This window comes from Coregonus lavaretus (assembly GCF_964263955.1).
Source record: "Coregonus lavaretus genome assembly, chromosome: 36".
In the NCBI taxonomy this organism is placed as follows: Eukaryota; Metazoa; Chordata; class Actinopteri; order Salmoniformes; family Salmonidae; genus Coregonus; species Coregonus lavaretus.
Genome location: NC_140023.1, coordinates 8,465,660 through 8,482,559, shown reverse-complemented (window position 1 = coordinate 8,482,559; position 16,900 = coordinate 8,465,660). Strand labels below are relative to the sequence as shown.

Sequence of the window (16,900 nt, the reverse complement as noted above, 5' to 3'; positions counted from 1 at the left end):
AGAGAGAGAGAGAGAGAGAGAGAGAAGAGAGAGAGAGAGAGAGAGAGAGAGAGACTAGGGTGACTAGTCTCAGAGCTGCTCAGCATACATGCCTAAAGCTGAGGGAGGAAAAGCGCCTTAACTCCTAATTAAATCTCCATGGTGATTACCGGGATTTCTTTATTTATATATCTTGAAAGATTAATATCATGATTGAGCGGTGTATTGAGGATAATTTAGCTGTCAGCCAGACTTGATTTGATTAATGTATTTAGATGATGTGTGTCATTGAAACTACCCTCTGTTGTATTTTGGGTTTCCAGTCTTAACTAGGTCAATTTACCTTAACTAGGTAATCTGAACTGTGCTAGTGTTTTCCCCCCAAAGTGTATGTCCACACTGAATGCATAAACAGCTGATCTCTCTCACATTCATTCATTCTGCTATGTATTAGCTCTATAATAACGGTTTTGACCTGTAGTGAAATTATATTGTAGAGTAACACAATAGTGAATGTTAGTAACATTGTGTTAGAGTGGTGCAAAACTAGTCAACAAACTCAAAGGATAACCCACCAATGTTCTTTCCCTGCATACCCAAACTTGCTCTCTTTCCCTGCACACCCCATTAAAAGACCTTGCCATTAAAGCTTAAAGCGGCAAACAGCAGTAGAAACAATAACAAAGCCGAGTCCCCGCCCCTGTTTCGGTAAAAAGCTGAGGGATGGGGATGGAGAAATGTAACCACTCATAAATTCATAGACAGAGGTAAGGATGCAAGGACATGATATAAAAATTATAGTTTTAACCATTTATAATTTCTATTCTTCAAGAATTAATGGGTACATATAATTAATTTACAAGTCCAAAAATGTACAGCTGCTGAGTGCCCCTTTAATGATCCAGGCTTTTCTTTCAAACCACTAATCTGTGGTCATTTTAGTCTTGTTAGTAAAATGGCTCCATCAAGGTCACTGCAGTGTCAAGTGATGTCACAGCGGTAACATGTGGTGGCGGTGGAACGTTCTGACAGGTCAGGACAGGAAGGACGACCTTGGACGTGAGGTCATACCTCCATGGACCCTGTGGCATATTCCACAGATTAATGCAACACAGCACCTCATGAATATCCATTATTTACAGTTGACTGGCTGTCAAGAGGAAGCTTAAACACTTAACACCTACAAAATACTGTTTGTATGACTCATAGGGTAGTGTGTTTGTGCTGTATAAAAATACAAGCAGTAAAGTACACACCTAGTAAATTATCGATGAGGTTGGATGCTTGTTGAATAACAGTTATGCATTTCTCAAAGGAATTAATGAGCTTGGATGGTGAGATAGAAAGAACAAAAGGCCATAGAGAGTGAGATAAATCGACACAAAGTGAGAATGAGAGAGGGAGAAAGCGAGACAGAGAGACAGCTAACGAGGAACATAGAATGTCTGAGAGATAAAATGTTGACTTAGAGAGAGAGAGAGAGAAACACAGATAAGTTTGAACCATCAATTGCCTCATTACTGTGGTTTTTGACCCCAGTGCTGGTTGTTTTGCACATCATTGACTGCTGTCCTGCTCTGGCTCTTATTGCTATTGATCTGACCCTTCATAGGTCATCCCCTGTCTGGCCTTGTACTCATTCCTCTCACCCCTGACTGTCTCACCCCCGTCTCACCCCTGCCTGCATACATGACTAGGGAGGTTCCTTCATACCCACAGCTGTATGGTGTATGCTCTGAGATTCTAAGAAATTGAAGGAGACTCGTTGTTTATTTGTCAATTGATCAAAGGAACAGAGAGATATCAGACAGTGATGATCCCAATTCATATTCAGCTGAAAACGAATTGAAAACCTGATCTTGGGAAGAGTGTTTATTGCATGTATTTATTGATCGGTCTATTGATTAATCATACTAATACTAAGCTGTTACACGAACTGGTAACAAGAGTCACTATTTTATCAATATATACCTACACTGTGGTTACCATGTACCTAGTCCTATAATTAATATGTGAATACATAGCTTTAGACCAGTTCCTATAGAGTGTTAGCGTTTTAGTAAATTATACATTTATTTTTTTCATGGTTTTGACCATGAACCCTCCCACCCCACCCTCTCTTCTTTGCCGCAGGAGGTGAGTGACACAGAAATCATGGAGCTGGTCCACAGTTCGTTAGGCCGGATGACCGTCATACGGCAGATCTTCCCTCTGTGGAGAGACACCAACATCCGCTGCATGAGGAACAACCACCGCATCTCATCCCTGCTCTGTGACCCCCAGGAGGGCTACCTGCAGTCCCTGGAGGTCAGTGTGACGGAGATGACTTTATTACTGACCGTCAGCCCCGTCACCACCCTGTCATCAGCGTAACACTATATCCATACCATCAGTGAACTCCACAGAGTACTTTGTCATTCACCCAACATCACCCCACATATTGACAAGACATGACCATGACCAAAACAATACTGAAGGGCGACGAGAGTTGCCCGTCAGCGTCGTCACAACATTGAACGTCGTCATCATTCTAACACGGTGTCATTTCCTTCAATGTTAAGAACCTCAGTCTGTCACCATCACTAAGATTGCACAGGCACACAGATTTCCAACATTAGAAATGTCTTTGACATTTTCTCTCTATTCCATCTAGTGTGCAGTGACCGTGACTTACTATGCAAGCTCCATAGCTAGTGTAGAACACTGTTTAGGACAGATGGCCCCCCCCAAAAAAAAATAATCTTGTTCTCAGCTTTTTTTTATTTTTATCTTGTTCTCAGTTCCAATAAAAAGGAATCTTCCTAATTAGGACAATTTTAACTGAAGTATTTGTCAAAGAAGAAATACACAGGTGCTTTTTGTTTTCTGACATAGTCTTGACCTGTGCTGGGTAAAGCACTGGCCACTTATCTATCCCATACTGTCAAATCATTATCATGAAAAGTACACCAGACTTACTTTCTTAGGATTCATAAAGTGGTGCATTAAGCCATCATAAAGCTTCAGTGATAACATATCCTTTAGGTGTGGTAAGTGTGTTTATGTTTGAGCAGCCTTCGTTTTCAGAGCCACAGGGGACAAAGAATATAGATTGCAATTTCAATTTAATTAGCTATATTGTAACTTTTTACAATTGTCACCATTTTGTGAACTCTATTTGCCACTGTCACATTGATTTGAACTCCAAAGGTGTGTTTGTTCTATACCCAATATGACCATCTGGATTGAATGTCCCATTAAATCCTCTGTAATGAGGACAAAAGTACTTGTACATTTATTGAACTGATGACAGGTTGAGCAATGATAGAGGAGCAGAGGTCTGAGGAATGGTGACATTCAGCAAATATCTCTCCTTGTGTCACTGTTGTACCCTGCCATTCATACATGCCATTGTTGGTGTCCTCATATCGAAAGCATGCTGTGGACTCAGCCATCCATTGACCCTATTTGTATACCAATTTGAAAATCCCAGGGAACGTGTTTGGGCTTCTCTTTGTCCAGTGTTCCTTCAATAAATCACAATCACTATTTCCTACAGACAAGTTAGAAAAGGTGGACCACAAATGCTCCGTGGCATTTCAACAGACATGTATTTTTCTACCATCAAAAAACTTGAGGTGGGCTTTCATATCTCTTGTCTGTAACATAAAAGCGGTCGTTGCAGTGTCAGACAGGGTGTGTTCTGCTCCCCAGGTGGCTAGCACTATGGGTCTGTCTCTCCCTTTCATTTTGTGGCCATGCTGGCATAAGTGTATATTCCTTACTGAGAACTTAATTTCCCCAAAACCTCACAGGGGCAGTGGCAGAGAGGAACCGCTTTTATGTTGGCCTTCACACGGTTCAACAAGTGCTTTTGAGCATCTTGTTTTGGGAGTTTTTCCCTGCCAGGTCTCAAACTAGGATAGTTGTTGCATGCCACTGCTGATTCTGCTCAATACCTTTTATAGAATATGTTTTGATGTGTTGTTTCTCCCCAGGTCTCCAACTTGTACTTGTATGACAGTGTGCTGATGTTGGCCAACGCCTTCTACAGTAAGCTGGAGGACAGGAAGTGGCATAGCATGGCCAGTCTGAACTGCATGAGGAAGTCCACCAAGCCTTGGAATGGAGGCTGGTCTATGCTGGACACAATCCAGAAGGTAGGACACCACACGACATTGCAGACTAAGTCATACTACGTAGAAATTGATTCCTTTCGTTCTCATGTGGCATTCTCCTCACATGTATCTCAGCTCTTTGAAAACAGATATACAAGGAGAATGATTCAGTCTTTTGTGTTTATCCAAATTAACAAAATATTGAAACAAAATGTACTTGATTGCATCAATTTAGAGGCTGTTATTAAACACTTCATAAAATGAATAATTTATAAATTAACAAAAGTGTTTTCATGAAAATGTAAAAAAGTGAAAGCACTTATTGTAATAATAATGGTTCTATTTTGAAGTCATGATAAATAATCACAATTTCTCTCAACAACTAACCATTCCCTGAGAAACCATTTCCATTTTAGTCATTTAGCAGACGCTCTTATCCAGAGCGACTTACAGTAGTGAGTGCATACATTTGTTTGTACTTTTATGTACTGGTCCTCCATGGGAATTGAACCCACAACCCTGGCATTGCAAGCGCCATCAAATCTAATCTAATCAGATTGTATTTGTCACATGCGCCTAATACAACAGTTGTAGTAGACCTTACCGTGAAATGCTTACTTACAAGCCCTTAACCAACAATGCAGTTTTAAGAAGAATAAGAGTTAAGAAAAACAGATACTAAATAAACTGAAGTAAAAAATAAAAGAGCAACAATAAAATAACAATAACGACGGGGTACCCGTACCGAGTCAATGTGCGGGGGTACAGGTTAGTCAATGTAATTGAGGTAAGATGTACATTACCAGTCAAAGGTTTGGACACAGCTACTTATTCAAGTGTTTTTCTTTATTTTAAAAATGTTTTACATTGTAGAATAATAGTGACGACATCAAAACTATGGCCAATCAGTTGTGTTGTGACAAGGTGGGGGGGGGGGGGGGGGGTATACAGAAGATAGCCCTATTTGGTAAAAGACCAAGTCCATATTATGGCAAGAACAGCTCAAATAAGAAAAGAGAAACGACAGTCCACTTTGAAAGTTTCTTCAAGTGCAGTCGCAAAAACCATCAAGCACTATGATGAAACTGGCTCTCATGAGGACCGCCACAGGAATGGAAGACCCAGAGTTACCTCTGCTGCAGAAGATAAGTTTATTAGAGTTACCAGCCTCAGAAATTGCAGCCCAAATAAATGCTTCACATAGTTCAAGTCACAGACACATCTGAACATCAACTGTTCAGAGGGGACTGTGTGAATCAGGCCTTCATGGTCGAATTCCTGCAAAGAAACCACAACTAAAGGACACCAATAAGAAGAAGAGACCTGCTTGGGCCAAGAAACACAAGCAATGGACATTAGACCGGTGGAAATGTGTCCTTTGGTCTGGAGCCCAAATTTGAGATTTTTGGTTACAACCGCCGTGTCTTTGTGAGACGCGGTGTGGGTGAACGGATGATCTTCGCATGTGTAGTTCCCACCGTAAAGCATGGAGGAGGAGGTGTTATGGTGTGGGGGTGCTTTGCTGGTGACACTGTCTATTATTTATTTAGAATTCAAGGCACACTTAACCAGCATGGTTACCACAGCATTCCACAGTGATATGCCATCCCATCTGGTTTGGGCTTAGTGGGACTATCATTTGTTTTTCAACAGAACAATGACCCAACACACCTCCAGGCTATGTAAGGGCTATTTTACCAAGAAGGAGAGTGATGGAATGCTGCATCAGATGATCTGGCCTCCACAATCCCCCGACCTCAACCCAATTGAGATGGTTTGGGATGAGTCTGACCGCAGAGTGAAGGAAAAGCAGCCAACAAGTACTCAGCATATGCGGGAACTCCTTCAAGACTGTTGGAAAAGCATTCCAGGTGAAGCAGGTTGAGAGAATGCCAAGAGTGTGCAAAGCTGTCATCAAGGCAAAGGAGTGGCTATTTGAAGAATCTCAAACATAAAATATATTTTGATTTGTTTAACACTTGTTTGGTTGCTAGATGATTCCATATGTTATTTCATAGTTTTGATGTCTTCACTATTATTCTACAATATAAAAATAAAGAAAAACCTTGAATGAGTAGGTGTGTCCAAACTTTTCACTGGTACTGTACATGTAGGTAGGGGGAAAGTGACTATGCATAGATAATAAACAGAGAGTAGCAGCAGCGTAAAAAAAAGGGGGGGGGGGGCATTTGCACTTACTTTGCACATCATCTAACGCACATAAATGTGCACCCCTTTTATTACAGCAGATATTCTTATCAGCACATGTTCTTATCATTGACTTACAATCAGGTTCTTAATGGTCTGTATTGGGATTGAGCTGGTAACCTTGGTCCAGCTAGTTGGAACATATAGGCCATACAGTATGAGTGTATAAAGTATCCTGGCCAAACCACCTCATTTGGATGGTGCTTTCTCCATTGGCACTAATGCATAGGTTGTGTTGCAGTGTCCTTCACAGAAATGTTCAGCAATCAACTTAGATGATTGCTGAACATGTTATAGACCACTCAAAGCATATTAGAGCGTTGAGCTTTCCTAGGTTCCTGCCTTCTAGGGAGGCATTGCTTGCTCTATGGGGTTTTAGACTGGGTATCTGTAAAGCACTTTGTGACAACTGCTGATGTAAAAAGGGCTTTATAAAATACAGTACATTTGATTTTTGATTGATTGATTAGAGACCACTTAAAATATCCTTGTTATCATGCTGTTGCCATAGAGACGGATCACCGGGCTCACAGGAATGATGGACTTCCGTGCAGGAGGTTCCAACTCCCACGTCCAGTTTGAGATCCTGGGGACCAGCTACAGTGAGACATTTGGGAAAGATGTAAAACGGGTGAGTCAATATTGAACAATGAAAATGGACATCCTGTTTCACTCACAGTTTGTTTGTCATATTGATACATTTTGTTTCGGTACATAAAAGAAAATATGCAAGCATGGACACAGTGTGTATTGGGCTGTGTCCACTGCTTTCAGTGGGGTTCCAAACCATTCCATAACATACCTGTCAGCACCTACAGTGCCTTCAGAAAGTATTCACACCCCTTGACTTTTTCCACATTTTGTTGTGTTACAGCCTGAATTAAAAATGTATTAAATAGATATGTTTGGTCACTGGCCTATACACAATACCCAATAATGTCAAAGTGGAATTATGCTTTTCAAATTTTTTACAAATACACAGCTGAAATGTCTTAAGTACATTTTACATTTTAGTCATTTAGCAGACACTCTTATCCAGAGCGACTTACAGTTAGTGAGTGCATACATTATTATTATATATATATATATATATTTTTAATACTGGCCCCCCATGGAAATCGAACCCACAACCCTGACATTGCAAACGCCATGCTCTACAAACTGAGCTACATTCCTGGCGTTGCAAACGCCATGCTCTACCAACTGAACTACATCCCTGCCGGCCATTCCCTCCCCTACCCTGGATGACGCTGGGCCAATTGTGCACCGCCACATGGGTCTCCCGGTCGTGGCCGGCTACAACAGAGCCTGGATTCAAACCAGGATCTCTAGTGGCACAGCTAGCACTGCGATGCAGTGCCTTAGACCACTGCGCCACTCGGGAGACAATCTGTCTTAAGTCAATAAGTATTCAACCCCTTTGTTATGGCAAGCCTAAATAAGTTCAGGAGTAAAAATATGCTTAACAAGTCACATAATAAGTTGCATGGATTCACTCTGTGTGCAGTATTTTTGAATGACTACCTCATCTCTGTACCCCACACATACAATAACCTGTAAGGTCCCTCAGTCGAGCATTTAATTTCAAACACAGATTCAACCACAAAGACCAGGGAGGTTTTCCAATGCCTCGCAAATAAGGGCTCCTATTGATAGATGGGTTAAAAAAAAAAGCAGACATTGAATATCCCTTTGAGCATGGTGAAGTTATTAATTCCACTTTGGATGGTGTATCAATACACCCAGTCACTACAAAGATACAGGTGTCTTTCCTAACTCAATTGCTGGTTACAGAGTTTAATGGCTGTGATAGGAGAAAACTGAGAATGGATCAACAACATTGTAGTTACTCCACAATAGTAACCTAATTGACAGAGTGAGCAGAAGGAAGCCTGTAAAGAATAAAAATATTCCAGAACATGCTTCCAGTTTGCAACAAGGCACAAAGTAATACTGCAAAAAATGTGGCAAAGCAATTCACTTTTTGTCATGAATAGAAAGTGTTATGTTTGGTGCAAATCCAATACATCACATTACTGAGTACCATGCTCTATCAAGACTCAGGATAAGACCCAGATGCAGACAGTTCAAAATAGCAAAACGTTTATTTACAAAAACAGGGGACAGGCAAATGACAGGTCAAGGGCAGGCATTGGTCAGTAATCCAGAGCAGAGTCCGAAAGGTACAGAAACGGCAGGCAGGCTCAGGATCAGGGCAGGCGGAGGTCGGTAATCCAGAACAGTGTCACAAGGTACAGAACGGCAGGCAGGCTCAGGGTCAGGACAGGCAGAATGGTCAAAACCGGGAAAAACTGGAAAACAGGGACTAGAGCAAAACAGGAGTACGGGAAAAACGCGGGTAAGCTTGACGAGCAAGACGAACTGGCAACAGACAAACAGAAAACACTGGTATAAATACACAGGGGATAATGGGGACAAATGGGATACACCTGGTGGGGGATGGAGACAAGCACAAGACAGGTGAAACTGATCAGGGTGTGACAATTCTCCATATTTTCAAGCATAGCGGTGGCTGCATCATGTTATGGGTATACTTGTAATCGTTAAGGACTGGGGAGTTTTTCAGGATAAAAAATAAACGGAATGGAGCTAAGCACAGGCAAAATCCTAGAGGAAAACCTGGTTCAGTCTGCTTTCCACCACACACTCGGAGATGAATTTACCGTTCAGCAGGACAATAACCTAAAACACAAGGCCAAATCTACACTGGAGTTGCTTACCAAGAAGACAGTGAATGTTCCTTAGTGGCCGAGTTACAGTTTTGACTTAAATCTGCTTGAAAATCTATGGAAAGACCTGAAAATGACTGTCTAGTAATGATCAACAATCAATTTGACAGAGCTTGAATTTTGAAAAGAATAATGGGTAAATGTTGCACAATCCAGGTGTGGAAAGCTCTTACCCAGAAAGACTCAAAGCTCTAATCGCTGCCAAAGGTTCTTCTACAAAGTACTGACTCAGGAGTGTGAGTACTTATGTAAATTAGATATTTCTGTAATTCATTTTCAATAAATTTGCAAACATTTCTAAAAACATGTTTTCACTTTGTCATTATGGAGTATTGTGTGTAGATGGTTGAGAGAAAAATAAATGTAATACATTTTGAATTCAGCCTGTAACACAACAGAATGTGGATTAAGTCAAGGGGTATGAATACAGTTGTCAAGTGTCAGGAGGAAGAGTGCCCTCTACTGGAGATCTCCATCAGGCAGTAGAGTGGAGCTCAGACCAACACAGCTATACTAGCTTAAAGAGATGCATACTATGTTCTGCAGATATAGTGTAGTTCAGTGTTTCAATAGCTATCACAGACTGTTACTTCTGATACTCATTAGTGGGTCAGTTATCTCAATTGGAAGAGCCACAAGAGGAAATTAGACAACATTAATTAGGAGACCAAACATCAAGGAATGTATTTTTGGGCTCTCTCTTGTGTGTGTGTGTGTGTGTGTGTGTGTGTGTGTGTGTGTGTGTGTGTGTGTGTGTGTAGGGAGGTCTTTCTGAATCTTTTTTAGTCCCATGGTTACCTTTGTGTCTCTTAACTGGGATAAAACGATGGGACGGTGTGCGAAAAGGAACTAACCCTAACCAGAAAATAGTATGCTTTGTTTGTGTGTACTGTGAGAGTTGTTGTTTGCTGTTGGTTCAGTCACAAAATTACTGCAGAATAAAGAGTAAATTAGTTTACTGGCAATCTACGTGGAGCAGGGAGTGACTGGGCGCTTTAATTAAGATTTAATCACTAGACTACCTAACTGGAATTATGAAGCCAATTCATCATAATATGGCCATTAGCAATTGCGGAAAACACACACACTCACGCACACCCGCACACACACTACACAGTATAAGTTTTTAAAAAGTATATATATATTTCTATTTTATGCACTTTGAGATTATTCTATATAATGAAAAGCGCTTTACAAATGTAATAAATTATTATTATTATTATTATTATTATTATTATTATTATTATTATTATTACATGCATACTACACACATGGTCACATGAGGACACTACCTGTGCTGAAAAACAGGTGCAGACACATAAGAGACAGCATGCAGAGGACACACAAACACTGGAGCACTGGTTTCTTGAAATCATTAGAGGCAGGGCACGGGAGGGTCAGCTAATGGCATGCCAAATGCATTCAGTGTTGTTGTTCATTATCAGTATTCCTGTCTGCCTTCCTCTAGCAACATGGCCATTTTCTGGGGACAATAGACACAAACACAAGTAGCTCTCCTCTGTCCCTTTTAATGGCCTGTTCATATGTTCCTGGGGCCTCATTTATCAATCATACGTAGGCACAAATGTGTGCGTAAAACATGCGTTAGATAATTTCCATGCAAAGTGTGAGATTTATCAATATTAACTTTTGCTTGAGAGTGTGCGTAGATTTATGCACAGCCATGACCATGTGTATGCACAGTGCCAAGTGGTGGAATAAGGGAACGGCTTGTCAAGTGTAGAATGGGGTAAATACAATGCATTCGGAAAGTATTCAGACCTCTTGACTTTTTCCACATTCTGTTACATTACAGCCTTATTCGAAAATTGATCAATTAAATTTTTTTCCTCATCAGTCTACACACAATACCCCATAAAGACAAAGTGAAAACAGGTTTTTAGAATTTTTCTGCAAATGTATAACAATTCTAAAACAGAAAAAACTTATTTACTTAAGTATTCAGACCCTTTAATATGAGACTCGAAATTGAGCTCAGCTGCATCCTGTTTCCATTGACCATCCTTGAGAAGTTCCTACAACTTGATTGGAGTCCACATGTGGTAAATCCAATTGATTGGACACGATTTGGAAAGGCACACACCTGTCTATATAAGGTCCCACAGTTGAAAGTGCATGTCAGAGCAAAAACCAATCCATGAGGTCGAAGAAATTGTCCGTAGAGCTCTGAGACAGGATTGTGTCAAGGCACAGATCTGGGGAAGGGTACCAAAACATTTCTGCAGCATTGAAGGTCCACAAGAACACAGTAGCCTCCATCGTTCTTAAATTGAAGATTTTTCCACCACCAAGACTCTTTCTAGAGCTGTCCGCCTGGCCAAAATGAGCAATCGGGGGAGAAGGGCCATGGTCAGGGAGGTGATCAAGAACCCAATGGTCACTCTGACAGAGCTCCAGAGTTCCTCTGTGGAGATGGGAGAACATTCCAGAAGGACAACCATCTCTGCAGCACTCCACCAATCAGGCCTTTATGGTAGAGTGGCCAGACGGAAGCCACTCCTCAGTAAAAGGCACATGACAGCCCACTTGGAGTTTGCCAAAAGGCACCTAAATGACTCACAGACCATGAGAAACAAGATTCTCTGGTCTGATGAAACCAAGATTGAACTCTTTGGCCTGAATGCGCCACAACTGGAGGAAACCAGGCACCATCCCTTCGGTGAAGCATGGTGGTGGCAGCATCATGATGTGGGGATGTTTTACAGCGGCAGGGACTGGGAGACTAGTCAGGATCGAGGGAAAGATGAACAGAGCAAAGTACAGAGAGATCCTTGATGAAAACCTGCTCCAGAGCACTCAGGACCTCAGACTGGGGCGAAGGTTCACCTTCCAACAGGACAACGATCCTAAGCACACAGCCAAGACAACGCAGGAGTGGCTTCGGGACAAGTTTCTAAATGTCCTTGAGTGGCCCAGCCAGAGCGCGACTTGAACCCGATCTAACATCTCTTGAGAGCCCTGAAAATAGCTGTGCAGCGACACTCCCCATCCAACCTGACAGAGCGTGAGAGGATCTGCAGAGAAGAATGGGAGAAACTCCCCAAATACAGGTGTGCCAAGCTTGTAGCGTCATACCCAAGAAGACTTGAGGCTGTAATCGCTGCTAAAGGTGCTTCAACAAAGTACTGAGTAAAGGGTCTGAATACTTATGTAAATGTGATATTTCAGTTGTGTATTTTTTATACATTTGCAAAAATATATAGAAACCTGTTTTTGCTTTGTCATTATAGTGTATTGTGTGTAGATTGATGAGTGGGGGAAACTATTTAATCAATTTTAGAATAAGGCTGTAACGTAACAAAATGTGGTAAAAGTCAAGGGATCTGAGTACTTTCCGATTGCACTGTATATATAATAATTAAATAATATTTCAATTTCATTGTATTTCCATTGTGAATTCATGGAACATATCTTGACAGACATATAATTTGACCACATCAGTGTATTTGTTACAATAATAATCCATATAAAGTACAGTATTTGATAAATTAGAGGCACGTGTGAAATTGAAAGCATTGTTGAAATACTATAAAAGACTGAGATAATGGGAAATTGAATGAGAGGCTGATCTTGCTCTGTTGGAAGATTTGGCACAATCTACATTTTGCAGAGAGCACGTTTTTAGAGACAGGTGGGTCTTTTTTGTTGTTGCAGAAAGTACAGATTGGCTCATCAGATATCGTTTCCCAAAACCAATCTTATAGGATTGACCTACTTTAAAAAGGCAAACACATGCCATTCTGGTGCACATACAAGTGCTCTCCACCCTTAGGTTTTTGGCAACGAGCACTTTTTAGTGGGAGTTTGCCGATCGGCTTCTCACAGCCCTCGGTGAGCCAATGTTTTGGATGCAATCATCAGCAAAACGAACTGTAACATACCATTTCCATACACCATCGCACAACAGGTTGAAGTCAAGAGGAGTTTCTTTGCCATTAATTGGTTCCCAAATATGAACGGAGCAATAGACGACACCCACATCACCATAAGAGCACCATCCCAAAACAAGTTCAACAGAACAGGCTTACACTCTTACTGTGCAGGTGATATGTTATGTGATGCGCAAAAGACGCTGTTGAGCGTGGTGGCAATGTGCGTGACTCGTTCATTCAGCAGAACAGCAATATCTGCCTTTTTTTGGTTACGACATTGTTTTTCATGGTACAGCGTTGTATATTCCCCACAGGGAATGATTTTGACCATATATGATTAATTAGGGGTGTTTCGAAATGCAAATAGCCAAGGTCGTGCACAGAGCACCGATGCTGAGAACAATTGGTATCAATGGTTTTCTCCTACCGGTGTGGGTATGACGCTCATAGGAATGTTTGATAAAACATTCTAAATTCCGTTCATATGTAGTATTTTAGAATAGTTTTTACACAATATTGTCACGCCCTGGCTCTGGGGACTCTTGTATGTTGAGCCAGGGTGTTAGTTTCTTTGTGTAGTGTCTATGTTTCGTTTCCTATGTTCTGTTCTAGGTTATGTGTTTCTATGTTGGCCGGGGTGGTTCTCAATCAGAGGCAACGAGAATCAGCTGTTGCTTGTTGTCTCTGATTGGGAACCATACTTAGGCAGCCGTTTGTGCACTTGTCATTTGTGGGATCTTGTTCCGTGTAGGTTTGTGTTATTGACCGAGGACTTCACGTATCGTTTTGTTATTTTGTTAATTGTTGAAAAGTACCTATTAAAGTATGTACTCATATCACGCTGCGCCTTGGTCCAATCATTATGACGATCGTGACAGAAGATCCCACCAAAACTGGACCAAGCAGCGTGTGCAGGAGCAAACGCCGGGTAAGGAGCTGGAGCGGTTGGCGATGGCCCAGGTGGGCCAATGGTGGTCCTGGGAGGACATGTTCGCGGGTAAATGGCCATGGGCTAAAGTTAAAGCCCTGGCGAGAGAGGAGGTACGGCGCCAACAGTGTCGTCGTCGGACAGACGAGAGGCACCCCCAAGACATTTTTTTGGGGGGGCACACGGCATGGACGACGGGGCTGTTGGAGGCAGATACAGGGCGAGTTTGTGGACGAGGAGAGAAGGCCACCAGGTTACGGGGCCATTGGTCGTTAGAGGGAAGGAGAGTGTAGAGGCACGGCGAGAGGTACTGAGGTGTGTTACCAGTCCGGTCCGGCCCGTTCCTGATCCCCGCACAAGGCCAGTGGTGTGTGTTCCCAGTACGGTCCGGCCTGTTCCTGTCCCTCGCACCAAGCCTGTGATGCGCGTCACCAGCCCGGCCCGGCCTGTTCCTGCCCCTCGCACCAAGCCTGTGGTGCGCGTCGCCAGCCCGGTCCGGCCTGTTCCTGCCCTCGCACCAAGCCTGTGGTGCGCGTCGCCAGCCTGGCCCGGCCAGTTCCTGCCCCTCGCACCAAGCCAATGGTGCGCGTCGCCAGCCCGGCCCGGCCTGTTCCTGCCCCTCGCACCAAGCCAATGGTGCGCGTCGCCAACCCGGCCCGGCCTGTTCCTGCTCCCCGCACCAAGCCTATGGTGCGCGTCGCCAGCCCGGCCCGGCCTGTTCCTGCTCCCCGCACCAAGCCATTGGTGCGCGTCGCCAGCCCGGCCCGGCCTGTTCCTGCTCCCCGCACCAAGCCTGTGGTGCGCATCGCCAGCCCGGCCCGGCCTGTTCCTGCCCCTCGCACCAAGCCAATGGTGCGCGTCGCCAGCCCGACCCGGCCTGTTCCTGCCCCTCGCACCAAGCCAATGGTGCGCGTCGCCAGCCCGGCCCGGCCTGTTCCTGCTCCCCGCACCAAGCCTGTGGTGCGCGTCGCCAGCCCGGCCTGTTCCTGCCCCTCGCACCAAGCCAATGGTGCGCGTCGCCAGCCCGGCCCCACCTGTTCCTGCCCTTCGCACCAAGCCAATGGTGCGCGTCGCCAGCCCGGTCCGGCCTGTTCCTGCTCCCCGCACCAAGCCTGTGGTGCGCGTCGTCAGCCTGGTCCGGCCCGTTCCTGCTCCCCGCACCAAGCCAGTGGTGTGCGTCGTCAGCCCGGTCCGGTACTTCACGTATCGTTTTGTTGTTTTGTTAATTGTTTAATTTGTTTAATTAACTCATGTTTAATTAACTCATTATGACGATCGTGACAAATATTGATAAATGAGGCCCCTGGTGAGGAATGTGGGATTGATTCAGCTATCTCACAGGTCGGACATCACAAACAACATAGTCTCGCTTTGGAAAATAATCCTGTCCACACAGATGCATGTTAAGTAGGATCTAAGGACATTAACATGTCACTTTTGTGGTCCTCTCGGTTACCTCTCCTCCATTCTCTCCGCTATTTTGATCTCCCATTCTCCCATCCATCATCATTTATCTACATTCAATACATTTTTTCACTGGCCTGATGGCTCTCAGATGAAGCGACTATTGGGGTCTGAACCAAACGAAGACTGAAATACTATTTCCTGGTTGCTACACGTACACTTAGCTTTCTCTAGCTATCGCTCAGTGCTGCTGAGCGATGAATGTTGTGGTTCTTGTTTTCTAATTTCATCATATTGATGTGTCAACTTGTATTCATTCAGCAAATTTAGTTAATGAGTTCCGATGTATGTTTCTCATTAAAAAGCTATTCATTTGTCTGGTATTCCTCCTGAATACACATCGTACACACATAGAAATAGACAGGAAGAAAACAGATGAAAAGAGAGAGTAAGTGGAAAAGAAAGAAGTCCCTTAGGTAACATAGGACCTCCATCCTAGACATACGTCATGACCCTCATTGGCTCTTCGCTGAGTGATGTAATCTTTGCAGGGAAGTCGAGGGGTAATCTCTCTTTCTTTACCACCGTCTCTTTCTCTCTCTCGCATTCCTTCCCTCTCTCATTCTCTATCTCCATCTAACACAGAGATAGAGTAGTGGAGGCCCGTGGTAAGCTAGAAACATTATGCTTTTGGAGCTGCTGGTGGAAATAGCTCAAACAAGGGAAACTGTTTTAATGAGGCATTTTGGAGGGGACTGTGAAAGTGAACAGTATATTCCCTTGCTAACTTGGAGGTGATGCTTGAGATCATTATGTAGTTTTGAGTGTAAGGTATTTTGACGTCCTTTGCGTAGTTCAGTTTTGTAGAGTTCTGTTATGGATAGTTATAAACTAGATTAGCCTGCAGTTACCATATCAGTATCATTAGCTGTCATAAACTGTAGTTGTCACAGCAGCATTTCCTTTAGAAGAAGAAGAACATTACGAAATCATTAGTAATTTATTCCTTTGTGTTTCTCTAATTTTCTTGAAATATAATCCTATATGGAGAAAAAATAATGGTCCTCTTATCATGCTAGATCAAACTTAGTCATTCTGTGTTCATCTCTGCGCTAAGACACACATGTGGGCATGCAAGTGCGCTCTAAATGTATTGTAAAGTGTTACAAATAAACAAATCTATTGTAAATAGTTTTAGACATTACTGTACACCTTGTAGCGTTCTTATCTCCTTCATGTGTTATCTGCATGTCACAAAGGACATGGTGGTGTTCTTTTGTATGACCTCTGTATGCGGAGTTGTGTGTAGTAGTAGTAGTCTTTAGTAAAGAGCCTGGAGAGAGTTCTCTGTGGTCCCCAGAAGACCTGCCCACTCATGGGGAAAATAGCCCCATGTGAAGCAGGGAGAAAGCAGTGACATTTAGCACGCGCGCGTGCGCACACGCACACACATACACGTGCACACACACTCACACCAGACTACACACTCACACACACACAAGGATCAAATGAATACGGACGTGTTAGACTAGATTGTTATAAACATTGACCAGGTGCAAAGAAAGGCTGATCTTCATCATCATACGAATGTCATTCCTAATAAAAGCATGGTAAAGCTCGAAACAACACCACTTCCCTCTC

General features: G+C 43.1%; 1 protein-coding gene across 1 annotated transcript in view; it reads left to right on the top strand.

Annotated features, from left to right (window-relative positions):
* Positions 1-16,900, top strand: part of LOC311110747 (glutamate receptor ionotropic, delta-1-like) — a gene marked incomplete at both ends in the record, with an annotated part of 388,675 nt that overhangs the window by 339,177 nt on the left and 32,598 nt on the right. Inside the window, 3 exons of the mRNA XM_084153305.1 lie at positions 2,113-2,286; positions 3,957-4,118; positions 6,796-6,915. Of these exons, the coding sequence (XP_084009431.1) occupies positions 2,113-2,286; positions 3,957-4,118; positions 6,796-6,915 (456 nt within the window). The remainder of the gene's footprint in view (positions 1-2,112; positions 2,287-3,956; positions 4,119-6,795; positions 6,916-16,900) is intronic.